This window comes from Ostrinia furnacalis, unplaced genomic scaffold (assembly GCF_004193835.3).
Source record: "Ostrinia furnacalis isolate ACB-3 unplaced genomic scaffold, ASM419383v2 OfSCF2039, whole genome shotgun sequence".
In the NCBI taxonomy this organism is placed as follows: Eukaryota; Metazoa; Arthropoda; class Insecta; order Lepidoptera; family Crambidae; genus Ostrinia; species Ostrinia furnacalis.
Genome location: NW_021132278.1, coordinates 622668 through 637655, shown reverse-complemented (window position 1 = coordinate 637655; position 14988 = coordinate 622668). Strand labels below are relative to the sequence as shown.

The 14988-nt window shown below is 33.5% G+C and overlaps 1 protein-coding gene across 1 annotated transcript in view; it reads left to right on the top strand.

The window, feature by feature from the left end:
* Positions 1-1370: 1370 nt before the first annotated feature.
* LOC114354289 (multidrug resistance-associated protein 4) overlaps positions 1371-14988 on the top strand; it is a 39884-nt gene continuing 26266 nt past the window's right edge. Inside the window, exon 1 of the mRNA XM_028306588.1 lies at positions 1371-1780. Coding sequence (XP_028162389.1) covers positions 1560-1780 — 221 coding nt within the window. The 5' untranslated portion in view covers positions 1371-1559. The remainder of the gene's footprint in view (positions 1781-14988) is intronic.

Here is a 14988-nt window from a genome sequence, read left to right as displayed (position 1 = left end):
CTGCAAAAGAGTTCAAGGAAAACAACTGTACAACCAAATTCTTCAAAAATACGGCGTTGAACATAATATTAAACTTTGTACTGCCCAATTAAATTGTATAACGACTAAAAATTAGTGGTCTTTGACAGTATCTTTCTTATCTCGGACTGAGCCAGGTTACCTTTTCATCAATCGTATGGGTTGTTGTAACTTATAAGTTCTGATGTTCTGACTGCTTCTTTAGGCGCCTGATAAGTCCTGATGTCAACTTTGGCGCCATTGGCATCTGACGACTTAGTATAAATGGACCAACGTGCTTTCTAAAGACGAAAATCATAATTATTTTTGGACAATTCGGTTGATTCAATTGTTCAAAGTGATTTCTTTGCAAACTTTCTAAGAAAGGACAGAAACGGATGGGCGATTCTTCTGGTGTTTTAGATGTCAATAAGCGATGGTTACTACATTGCTAACCACCAGGTAACCCACAAGGCCGCTTGCTCCCCTCTTTGGTCTGTAAAAATGTGTAGGTTGGCAAGTTCTAGGGCAATATCTATGTTACAAGGAACTAAAATGCCTTTATAACTAGGATTCCTATAGTAGACTTTAACCTGAGCATTTCCCGGGAGCGTAATCCCTCCATAACTTGGACGAATTAACCCTCCATAATGTAGATCCGTTCATGAAAAAAATTAAAGTTGCGGCCAAAGTTGCATAAAATCATGAAATTAACAACAATTTAATATGCTTTAATATACCTACAGGAAAAAACATGCGATAATGGCGAAGAGGTTTTTAAATTTGTCAGATAACACAGAAATACCTAGATACAAATCAACCAAAATAAAACAAACAAACCTGTTCAGCAAAAAAGGTAAAGGTATTGTAACAGCTGAGAGCTTCCTTCAATTGTTCACCAGTGTAGATACACAATAGAAATACATTTTAATTTATTTAATGAGATAAAGTTATTAATGAAGATTAAATGCATTTCATTGGATCTTACAGGAATCAATATTTCATTGTTTACTTTTTATTACTAACCCATTTCTTTCTCTGATTTTTTCTTTAACTACTCAACTTTCGCTCCATCTAAATCCACCTACCTAAAATCGATCGTGGTAATCGATTTTTAATTAGATAATCTTCCATGTCACTTGTCAATTAGTACTCTGCCGAAAACATTATCAAAATGACTAACGCCAATAGCATATGAAGTATTGATTAGTAATAGGTATTTACTACTAGTGAATACCCGAACTAGCAGAGATGGTCTAATTAACAAGGCTGTAAGGGGTATGAGACGCAGCGGAGAAGAAGACCACAGTACCATCACAGTGTTGTTAGTCGCTTCATATAAACTAACAGCAGCACGCGGCACTCAGTAGGACGACAGTTTGCGTTTGCTTCGCACATAGCTCGTGAGCGCACGCGCGAACACCGCACGGCGACTGCGCCTCGACAGTGGTTACAGTATTACAATAAAAATGTTGATCTGTTAAATTAATTTGAGTGTTTAAAATAGACAGTTACAGTTTTGTTAATAGTTTATTGTTTGTAATTAAAAAAAAACTGACAAAATGGTTAGTGGAAAGGATCCCAGCGACCTGAAAAAGATTCCGCCGAAGGAGCGGGAAAAGAAAACCAACAACTACATGCGCGCGAATTTTCTGTCGCGGTCATGGTTCGTGTGGATGATGCCGACGTTCTGGAGAGGGTTCAAGCGAGACCTGTACGATGCTGACCTCACCAAGCCTAAAGACAACCACCTCTCTGACAAACTAGGAGATCGCCTGGAAAAGTAAGTGAAGCTTTTTGTAAATAACGCAATAAATGTTCATGATAGAGACATTTTTGAAAGAATCTTCTCTGAAATTGAATAATAATTTTAATGTAAAATTAAATAATTTTAAAATAACTGTAATACGTTTTCGCATATTTTAAAATTAATTTTACTAAATACAAGAATTTAATTGGGAAGATACTACATCATTTTGACTGACCTTTAACTTTTCAAGGCAGTATGCGCAAATAAAATGACAACTTGAACAGTAAGTTTGCTTATTATGGATGTAGAATACCTGAGACACTGCCTGAAGGCATAATATTCTCACACAACTATCTTAGAATTTTCCAAACAATTTCGCATATCCCTTCACTGAAAGAATCCTTCTACAATAAAGATAAATATTTTCGAGGGTGGGTAATCAGTCGTATAATTTTAAAACTTGCAGAACCGGTTAAATGCAACCAGCAGTTAATTTCCAGCATACAATTAGGTATAATATCCGCCAATATACAGTGTGAGTCACGTTAAAGTGTACATATGAAAATAGATGAAACTAGACCTATTTTTATCGACAAAAAAGAGGTCAAAAATTTTATGAGTTTTTTTTTTAATTTTTTATAGAATTTTTTTTCTTCCAATTACTTATTGTAAAGAAAACGTAATAACTTTTAAACTAAGCGGTATATCCTGATAAAATAAAAACAGTAATAATGCTTAATAACAGGCAATACTAAAAAAATACATAAAATACACAAAAAAGGCCAACAAATAATAAAAAATGATACTTTTTGAAAAAAATCTGCTTTTAAATTCGTGTTTTTTTTGTTATTTGATAAATTTCTCCAAAAAATGCCCCTATAACCGGTGGTTTTTATTACTTTGTATTATTCTATATCGTATTACCTTCGTAAAACCAAAAATCGCATGTCTCTATCCCTATCACAACGTTTGCAATGATCGTTTGAACTAAGCCTTTCCGGGCGCGCCATTCAACGTTTCGTTAACAACGAAACTGAAAATGGCTCTAGATTTGTGATTTTGATAAAGACAAGTTAGATTTCAAATAAAAACAAAAGATTTCGAAGTAAAATAAGCATTTTAGTTAAAATTAAAATTGTCTCTACATGTAGCGGAGAATAATGTTGTGGCAGGCCTTTGTTCAAACGATCATAGCAAATGTTGTGATAGGGATAGAGACATGCGATTTTTGATTTTACAAAGATAATACGATAGAGAATAATAAAAAGTAATAAAAACCACATGTTATAGGGGCATTTTTTGGAGAAATTTATCAAATAACCAAAAAAAACACGAATTTAAAAGCAGATTTTTTTCAAAAAGTATCATTTTTTATTATTTGTTGGCCTTTTTGTGTATTTTATGTATTTTTTTAGTATCGCCTGTTATTTAGCATTATTACGGTTTTTATTTTATCAGGATATACAGCTTAGTTTAAAAGTTATTACGTTTTCTTTACAATAAGTAATTGGAAGAAAAGAAATTCTATAAAAAATTAAAAAAAAATCTCAAAAAAATTTTGACCTCTTTTTTGTCGATAAAAATAGGTCTAGTTTTATCTATTTTCATATGTACACTTTAACGTGACTCACACTGTATACCAAAACTGGTTCAATATATTTTCAAAGATACCTGTAATTTATCAAACTTTCATTTACGTAGCTATGTAAGTGTAAGTGATTCGGGTACGTAGCTTAGGGTGGAAAAATACTAACTCCTGCATAACCTGCTGAGTACTTGTGAGTATGTAATAATTATAATAGTACTAGTAATAATGCCTTCGACTTCGTATGCGTAGAAATCGTTTCCAAACAAGCAACAGTAATCTTTTTTATCTTGTTAGGATTCCGTACTCTCTTGAAAACGCGTAAACGTAAAGACGAACATTCTAAAAACTATATTTTTAGACTCTACTAAATACACTCGAGCTTTTATTATGGGCATAGCAAACGCATGGTGCTTGTAATATATTTTGCAAATAAACTTATAAATCACTATATACATAGAGTCACAAGCACAGCTCCTATCATCATATCGAGTGTACTTGTAATGTACCCACTTGCATACTTGGGTATGTCCCACTTTTTAACATTGGAGAGCCAGTAGAGTGCGTCATGTGACCAGAATTCAAAACCAGATTTTACCTGTCTTAATTTTGACAAGTAAACATCGATGATAGAAATATGACCCCAATTAATAAGCTGACTTATTATTTTGTTCAGGCGTGATCGTGAGAATTACAATAAAGTTCAAGCCTTTGTGTAATTAACAAGTTCTTTTTCAAACAACGGAAATTTTATACTATAAAATAATTATCATGAATAAAATACAAAAAGTACCGTTTAAAACTAGGTAATTTGTGTTAAATATCTTGTAGATACATAATCATTGTTAAAAAATTTATTAAACATAAAATCCATAAAACGCTTAGTGCTTTTATGACCCACGACGTCATATTAAACGACAAAGCTTTTATAAACCTATTGGTTACTGTAACTAGATTTAATATTTATGCTTTATTCGCCAATAAATATGTCACAATCGTATTCTTATGGGTGCCATTCCACCGGTATTGAGGCTGACCAGTAAACTTCTGAGTAAGCAGGTATAAATAATTAATTTAGCTTCTTAAGAAAACGTTCCTAAGCACTACGAGGAAATAAGACATTAACCATATAATTGTAAGTACGCTGTAGGGAAACTTAATCAATTTAAATCATATGCGAACATTAGAATGGGTACATGACGCTAGCTTTATTATAAAATCACAGTGAAGCCTGTATTATGATACAATCAAAACGATTAAAACTCAAGAAAATATGTTTAATGCCTTTTATGTAATTACAAGACAGAATCTATGCTTGAAATGTTAAACTTTAATACGTACGAGTAAAAAGAGCCTGAGAGCCTACTCGTATTAAACTTTTTGTAGTAATTTAACGCATGTTAATGTTCGCTAGTGTGAATCGGGCTTTAATTTCAATTATCTTTTTACATCACGAGAACAACGACGGGTTAAAATGAGGATAATTTTACTTAAAAATAGAAGTCCATTATTCTTATTTATAAATAACCATTTTTCCATTAAATAACTTCTTCTATCTATTAGAAGTAGGAATTAATCTTAAAAATACATAAACTACATAAACATTTATTATGAGTCATTCTAAATCACATCCGATCTGTGGTTAATTAACAAAATTGAGTGATAACTTTACGAAATATTCTTGAAAGAGATTATCAGCTCTCGTCTAGCCTATAATTATGTTTGATATTACTGTGCCTATGTACAGTTAGCGTTAAATATTTCGTAACACCCAAAGACCCAAAGACGTGTTTTGAACTTATTGGCTACTTTGGATGTCACGAACTATTTGACGATGTCTGTACTCAGATACTATTATAGAAAACAAGACTTTAATATAATTTGATTCTGATTAGTACCCGCGTGTTTGACTGATTGATTATTACCCGCCTAATCATAGACCAACTTTATAGACAAAGGTATTTTAAGGTCGTAACTACCAACCACCAGTTCTCATTGAACACTCATGATTGTCCTGGTAAATAATCATAAAAATCTTATGATTGCATGGTTGTATATCCTTATGTATTATTATCCAATGCTCAATTGATAATCGTATCTAGATTTGTTTCAACTTTAATCATATATTCGTTATAGGTAACTATTTGTAAACAGGTAGAGTCTAATATCTTTTACAAAATTGGACGCAAAAATAGGGTCTGAAGAGACTATTACAGACTCTGAAACAGCAATGTACTAAATGTATTCTCCCAAATATGAGTAAGTACTTAATAACCAGTAATCTAACTAAAATGTAAGTGCAAGTTGCTTAATGATAAGCCCTAACTCAGTACTTACATTACAAATTGCAATAAGTTAATCCTTCTGGTCGTTAGAGTCCATATTTAGTTATGAAAGTTAAGATAATTACATGTGTACTTATTACTACTAGCTACTAGATACATTCACCCTACAGCTAGGCGTAGAAAGCTGGCGCCATGCTAGGGTTCCACTAAAGCTTGTATGTAAACCGATTTCTACATTAACTTTTAAAAAAATAAAACCGACTTCAAATGCGTGAACACAAAAAAAACTAAAAATTAAAAATATTGCGTATGAAAAAGTTCATCCCCAATTTTCCACCCTTGGGGGTGAAATATTTTCTTCAAATTCGCATGAAACCACCCTTTTGATAATACCTATTCAACAAAAAAATAATCGTTTAAATTGATTTATAATCGGCGGAGATATTGCGTATAAAAAAGTTCATCCCCAATTTTCCACCCTTGGGGGTTGTTTTTTCTATTATTAAATTTAAATGGGACCACCCTTGAGGTATTACCTATACGCCGAAAAAAGATTTGTTCAAATCGGTTCATAATTGACGCAGTTATCGCGTAACAAACATAGAAAAAAAAAAACATACGGGTCGAATTGAGAACCTCCTCCTTTTTTTTTGAAGTCGGTTGAAAATAAAATTAATGTTTATTTATCTAGAGTTCCATAGCCAAGGGTTTCAACGGGTCCCTGTTAATGTAAACTTCACTGTAGCTGTCTTTCTTCTCTGGTAGTTCTCAGTTAGAATTTTCACACGTGCTTAGCCGAACAGATCACACAAAACTATAATCGATATAAGGCAACACAGCTTCGATTTTTAACGCGGTTATCGCGAAGCGCTAGGAATAGCACAGTCATTAGCTCGGAATGCTGAAATCTATTTTCGGAGTCAGGTAATCCGTCGGCTGTGCAGCCTCCCTAGATTTATCTTGTGCCGTCACAGGCAAGTTATTTGCGAGACTCCACCGGTAATGAGCAAGTAACGATAATGACGCCGGAGTATGCGGCTAGTCTGAATCGCCAGGATGTTTACAAATTGGCTTAGGATTTGCCATACTGGATGCGTTCTGCGGTCAGGTAAAGTGAACACAGCCATGTATGAATAACATTTTGTGTTGATGGGAGCAAAGAAAGCGCAAAACGCACCGCTGACAGATTGTCTTGTCACGATCGCGGACAGATTGTTTGTCCCGACCGCTGACCGATGCTCTGACCGACAATGTTGTTCATACGTCATACTTGATGCGGTCTGCGTTCACTTTGACCTGACCGGTGACCTCAGAACGCATCCAATATGGAAAATCTGTGAACGTAAAGCTGATGTCAGAACGACCTCAAAAATATTCGCGTCGTAAACAAATGCTTGTGGCACTCACGAACTCTTAATAAGGAACTACAGAGAGGTGATCCATCAATTTTTTGCATATCAGCAGTTTGTGACCAATTTTCCGGTTCGCAATCAAAACAATGCAGTAGCTACTTTCTAGAAATATTAAATTTATATATAAAATGTTGTCCTATTGTCTTGAAAGAAAAATAGTCCTGTCATTTCTGGTGTCTAATGTTTTTTTTACCTTCAACTAACAAAAACTTTAAGTATCAGTTATACTCAAACTTCCTTGTGTGCTTTTTTGCATGCCGGTTCTTACTTGCGTCTTACATTATTCAAATGATATTTGCAACGTTCATTATCATATAAAATATACCCATTTGCGGTTTTAATTAGTTTTTTAATCACAAAATACTAGTTTTCCAAGTACACTGGACAAAGTGCATTAGAATGTGTGAATGTGTTCAAGTGCACAGTTATAAATACAATGTTAAACGCCATTTAATGTGTTTGGTTAGATCAATAAAATCATGTATTAAATTAGTAGGTAATCATTATTTTGAAATAAGCTTGCAAATACCATACATAGTTCTTCCAAGTCTCACGGAAAGATAATATTTTTAAACAAGAGACGTAGGTATAAAACACAATACAAAAGCTCTTTCTGTTGTTCATTAAAATTACCAGAGTAAACCATTTCCGAAAAAAATTTCCGATGTAAATAATTATTGATTTAAAAAAAATATATATTTTGGTTGGCAAAATTCAATGTGAAGATGGTTAAGAAAAGTAATTTCTAAGATAATCAGAAAAATTGTTCAAAAACGTTGCATCTACGAGTACCTATATGTAGAGTTTCTTTATCAAAAACGCTAGCAACAGCTCTAAGAGATATCTAATCTACTCGTAGTGTGATGTCGACTTCTAATCACATCTGAATACAGGTCGTGTTATAAGCTAATTTAAATGACTAATCCTAATGGAAACCTTGTTTTAATCTAGAATTTATTAATATTCGTTTAAAGTTGAATCAACCAATGCAATAAAGAGCCATGTGCCTTTTTTGCAGCTACTCAATTAGTTAGATGAGCTCTAGCCGTAGTTGACTGGACACTAGGTACGTGCTTAAGTTGTAAATAGCTTCTTTTTTCAATGATTTATGTAATCTAACGCCCGTATTCACAAACATTACTATAAGGTCTCACAGTGCACGTGGACACACAGCGTGACACACGAACCAATCACAGAGCTCTATTTAACGCTGTGTGTTCGATTTGCTGCTTCACTTAAGCAAGCATCTTTTGTGAATACGGACGTAACATTATCTGTTTGCACGATTCATTTTCTGTTTCTATGATGCATTTCCTTTTCTTTTTATTCCAAAAAGTAATTTATTATCTTAATGCGATATCTATAACTATAGGAGTCACTGTTAACAAAAAATGTGTCATTAGATGGAGGAAAGAAAAGTATTTAGATATTAGCCCATTTAGAAGCGATATCACGCATTACGCAATAATTACGATGAAAACAAATTGTGACAGATGAAAATCGTCATCTCTATCAAATGGCCTGTAATGATTCATTGATGTCTTGGGTTATTTATTTGATGATTACACAAACGTTATTTTACACGAATTGATGATTCTATTTTAAAAATCAATTATGTTAATGACAAAAGATTTGAAGCGTGTTGCTTAACGCGCGTTTGGAAATAACTGTGGACAGTTTCCTATCTTTAAAGTTAATTTTTTGGAAATCTTTTTCCTTGCAAATAAGAAAGGAAATCATACAAGAACCTATGTAATTATATCTTTAGGTACTTGAGACAGTTAATTCTAATATAGGCAAAGCTCAATCTACTAGAGCTACTAGACTATTGTGGTGAGCTCACTCGTGACAAGCATATTTAGCTTATTACGAGGGGCTAACGGGACTAATAATTTAAAAAAAAACTTGAGTATGTTTGAAATTCGAATAGACCCCGCAAAACCGGATCGCCGTGGGAACGAACCCTTACTCTACCCTATCAAATCTGAATTAATCTCTCGTGAATGATTCATCATAACCTTAGTAAATGGCATGAATGGCAATTGCATTTATGCCACTTGCGATCAACAACAATAGGAAACGCTATAATGACGTCATTGTACAGCATTTCGAAATGTTTACTTACAGTTAGTAGAGCTTCTGTTATTTTTCTTTGAAACTGCCTGAATCTATTTTAACAAAGTGCAGGTACAGACAGATGCTAATTAGTTTGCTTATTGCACCTTTTGTTCAGCTTTATAGCAATTAGGAAGTAATATAAGCATAATATTCGTAATAAATATTTTACTACGAGTATTGTTTGCTCTAAAATACAAATGCCTGCATGTAACGTTGTTAAGAGTATGTATTATTTTTATTCAAATTAATTTCCTATGCACAGCATGATGACTCACTCACAACATCATAATATTAAGTTGACTTTGAACAAATTACTTAGGTACTTACATGGACTCCTAAACAGTTTTTTCAGAATACTGCGACAAATAATATAATTCAAATTAGCTTCTAGACTTTTTACATTTTATATCTGTAGATTTTGTATAAAATAACATTCCCCACTTATCCCACGGATTGATCCCAAATTTTCTCAGCATAGAAACATCCTGACAATAATTACAAAATCACAAAAATACTCAGATAAATTGGTAGAGTTCTCAAGTGATGTTCAGCTTGTGACAATTTGGCTTTATTTATTAAGTTTTAGGTGAGAATTGATTTTTCTAACCGTAAAAGATGTTATTTTATATAACGTTGAAAATAAGGCGGAACATTGCTATCCTTGCTTATCCTCGAACGCACGCCTGCGTTCGTATGTAGGCATAGGCCGGTTTCGCATCATCATCCATTACGGCATTTCATATTTTACATCACATTAAAATACTCTTAAAATATGTCTGCAATAATTCTATACTTAAAATGTACCTACAAAGGTAACTGTGTGTAAAACAAATAATGGCTTTTAAGAAATATATTTAACTATTCATTGTGTATTTATCCGCCGCTTACAAGTTTTTGAAGTCAAGCAAATTAGGATCATTTGCATGCTTTAGAAGCGTGTATTTCATTAGAATTCTAATCCACATGCGAAATCACACAAATCGTGTTACGATGCATAATCCAAAACAATACGAGAATAATAAATCCAACTGCTTCAAATACTCATCTCCTACAATAGCTTATCCTCCTTATCTAGCTATCAAATATTTTTCAACAGAACATTCCATTTATTTTCGAAAAAAAAGGTTCAAAACGTTATTAATAAAATTTTCCCACACATTCCTATTAACAGCATTCCATAAAGGTAAAGAGCGCTCAAATTTATTTATTTACTTTAATACTGGTCATGCTTAAATAACGTGCCTTCAAATCCAAGAACGCCCAAAGAATACCTACGAGTTTGCTGCGAACAGCTTGACAAACGGCGCTACTTCGCACTTCATTGCTTGCCGATAAATTGGTGATAATAAACTGGTAAAACAGATGATACCATACCACTGTTTATTCCGCTCGTCGCGATACTTAGAACTGGAGACAAACACCACCAAATAAGAATATTTTATGACAACATTGTTAAAACGAACAAATCGATTTCCCAAAATGCAATTATATCCTACTTCCTACAAAATTCGCGAGTGCTTATGAATTTGATAAAATTGACAGAACTTTAATACCTGCCACTTAGCATTCATTCTTTGTTTGATGATGACTGGAATTTTGTCATGTAACCTTTAGTTACCTTTAGAGGCAATTAATAAGAAAATATATCAAACGTTAGCTTTTGCTTTCATATAATGTAGACTATACAAGTCAACAAGTACTGAAAATGCGAGCCTCAAACTCCCTTTAGTTCCAAGGAAACATCTGACTGCATAAAAACTGTACAAGTTAAAGTAGTATCCTGTTTAATTCAGACGTTCGTTCCGCGTAATTGTGATTGGGTACGTACACGCTCATTGGGTAATGTGCTCGGTGACGGCACTTCGATAGTCCAGCAACACAGGAACCTTTCATTAGCCAATTTAACATCCAACTTGAGACTTTGGACTCGTATGACAAGGCACATCACTAATGTGGAAACGTTCCGCTGCGGCTTTTCCATGACAAACATTTCGTCAAAGCGAGACCTTATCCGAAGTATATACTTGCCGTGGTCAATATAGTTACGCAATATTAACAATATTCATTATTAGTGACTGGTTTTGGGTTCTTGAAAAAAAATCTTAAGTCATACTTATTATTTATATTGTCAATTAATCTATATATATAAAAATGAAACCCGTTTCGCGTTGTCACGGCATCACGTGTGAACGGCTGAACCGATTTCGATAATTCTTTTTTTTAAATGTTTGTGGAAGTCCAAGGATGGTTCTTACGGAAAAAAATATTAAGAAAATCTCTACGCTAAGGCGGTACGAAGTTCGCCGGGTCAGCTAGTGTTAAATAAATATGGAGAGCGGGGATATTCTACCACAAGTATTTATTTACTTAAAATAATTCCTCGATCGCAATATAGAAATGTAAAAACACCTGGTTATGAATAAAGAAATTTGAATTTGAATTTGAAAAAGAAAACAATATGAGAAAAGGGCTTATGACTTTTGACGTTGGGGTTTTTCGGTTTTTTTATTCATCACCAATTCACGAAAATATCGTTTACAGCAAAACAAAAAAGACTTGCGCATACGCTTTATGTTGTTTCATTCATAGAATCATTAAGTCAAAACTTTTTGCCAATTTAGCACTGAAAATACAAAGGAAAATACCAGCGATACTTAAATTACTTAATAAGAGTCACTACACCTTGGCTTACAAAAAAGTTATACGAGTACGAGTAGACAATGACATACAATTACAATGAACTTACCTACCTAAATCTCCAGTATTTCTTACATTTCTGTCTTCTTACGGTAAAATCAAGTTTATTAATGACTAATATTATATGTCAATATCCTATGAGTACCTACGTCAAATGTGTTCTAATATAGTGTTAAAAGAGTCACAAAATATGCAAATGATATTAAAATGTGAATGATTACGGCATCAATGGCGTGAAAACGATTTATAGTTTGTTTACGTTTTTGGCTATTTTTAAATGGAGACTTTACACTTTGAAATCAGTATATTGAGGCGTATCAAATTTTTGATAGGACATTAATCGACTTTAATCTATTAATTATAGGCGTTTTAAACGGTACAACCAGTTCTACGTGACACTCGCATACAAAGAACATTTACGGGATTAGTAATATTATATCACTACTAAAAGGCTCATAATAAAACGACTAAATATGCTTGAAATTCAACACTCACAATATCCTTGTTAAGTTAATTTTTGATACTTAGTGCTTTTATAAAAAAATCTTGATTAATTTGACTAAATGCACGCGAAGAAAATATTAGCCGCACGCATCGCCTGTTGCTGCGGGTACTGTCACAAAGGTCTCCACACTTCTAGAATCAGTGCGAATGGGAAGTACTAATAAAGGCGATCGCAAGCCTTGTTATTATGTTACTCATTGTGTGCATATACATTCGACCGTATTTTCTTAAAGCTTACTCACCATTTACGCATAGCAGTGACACTCGTGATGCCAATTTTTCTATTAAAGCCAATTTGATAATGCTATGACGAGATGCGGTGCAATTTTTTGACATGTTTGATGTTGTTGATGTACTGTGAAAGTCATTATACAAAAACTAGGTCACGAGGAAAAAAAGATATAAATGTTTTGTTCGAAATATACGAGGAGGTATTATACTATTACGTAGTATTGTAGTTTAGTAAAACATAATATTTAATTGGCCTAAATTGTTCCTGATCATGCAAGGGTTTGCGCAAGGCGAACAATAATGAGGTGTCACGACTGCAGCTCAATGCAAGGTTGTGTGTGCGTTGCACAGCGTCGGTGCATCATCTTCATGCAATTATTTATATTGCATGCTGTCGCACGGTAGTCGTTGACCCTACGGCAGCCGCGACTCGGAACCCTATGATTTAACATTCATTTCAGTTGTTTATTTTAAACAACATTGATTGTTTATTAATTTACAATATTTATTTATAAGCTCTTATTCTATTAGTTAATTCCCATTTAAGGTTTTACCAATTACTAACTCTTTGTAGAATAAGATTAAAAATTAGTGTAACGTAGTACTTATTATTATTCTGAAGTGTAACTAATAATTATACTCGTATAATTCCTTAAAAAAATTGTTGATAATCTCGTAATGGCAATCCTACTTTTTACTCTAAAATAGTTATAGGTTTCTTTACGGTAAGTGGTACCGACCCTTTTAATGTTGAGAACGTTCAGAAATAAATTAATCCATTATCTAATTAAATAATGTAAATTGCTCTTCTGGTCATCTCAGCTTCCGAGTGTTGTGGAGGAAATCAATTTTATTGTTTATACCAGAGGAAACACGCATTACATGTCTATTAATTGTCGTCTAAGGGGCAGGACTTCATCCTAACAATAAACCGAATAGCTGTTACAGACATTTCGATTTTTGATTCATTTGAGCATTTTACATTTACTATGTAGGTATTATGAGTTTATAAGTAAAACCAATGACACTCTATCAGTCCTTTAAATACGAAGCAGCATCTCTGTGTTTACAGGAGAGATACATAAAGCTATAATTAGTTTATTTCGCCAAGTAGATCCCACTAAATACTCTGATGTCCCTACTGTTACAGAATCTGACCCCTGTTTTTAGAGGAGTCAAAAACTTGCACTGTCCCTCATATTCATCAAAAGCTCGCAATTTCATACTTTTACCACTTTTACGATCGTATTAAGTTTCCCGTTGCATTCTGTTTACATGCCAATTGCATTTCAACCCATCCATATCGTGATTCAAAACAGATAACACCGTTAATTTGGAGAGATCAGAGAAATACCGTTCTCAAGACCAGTTAATATATTTTAAGTCGCGGTATATGAGCTAAGGTCACTGATAAAGGGATTCACCATAACCACGGATATGCAGTCGGACTGGCCGAGCCAGTGTCGCACTTTGGCCTTCAAACAAAACAAGTTCTTTTGTACTTACATCCTCCTTACTAATATAGTCACTTCATTTCACAAAAAGGACGCCTTTCAAGCACTTTACGTGCGTATAAAGATAAGTTGAATGTTTATGTACCTATTTGGAAAGAAAAAGGAAAATTAGGTACAACCTTGTATAATTATGATGTTGGTTTTGAATTTGGAGTCATATTAGCCAAGTTCATTGAGGCAGGTCTCTACCTTAAGATACGTGTACCTCTATATGCATAGACTCGTAGGTTTTTTATATTATGTAGGTAATCATTTAACTCTACAAATTATACGGATAGATTTAACTTTTAGGACACCATAACGGAAACTAGGTAAATATTTAGGTTCTTTACTCTGAAAAAAAAACTAATAGCTATTAAGTGGGTCTATTCAACTATGTTTAACCGCCTACAGCCAATAAATAGGCATATAAAGGATACGCGTCTGCTTCAATTACAGTATAAGTTGAAATTGTGTAAAACAGCTTATTCGTCACACCCAATGATATTAAAGAACTATAGATATGTTACGTTCATAGAAATTACGATTTTAATCCGTGCCGAGCTATTCCAAATTGCACACATTGACAAATGTAACTGATAAGTGAAACAAAAGATACGAAATAGCACGCAAATGAAAGAGATAGCTATAGTTTTAACGATTCTGCACTAACTAATCTATGTCCGCAGCGCACGCATCCTTATCGCTCTAACGTCAAAACAAGATCGCTTTCTCTTTCTTAACTTGAACATGGCGCATGGCGTCTTGATTGTTTGCATAAATAACTGAAAATATAAATACTAAATAATTTTGCATAATCACATGTGGTAAGAGATCCCTTGTATTTTGTTTACTTTAGAGTCATAATTGGTACACTTTCGAAATACACACGATGGCATTTTTTATTTATTTTGGT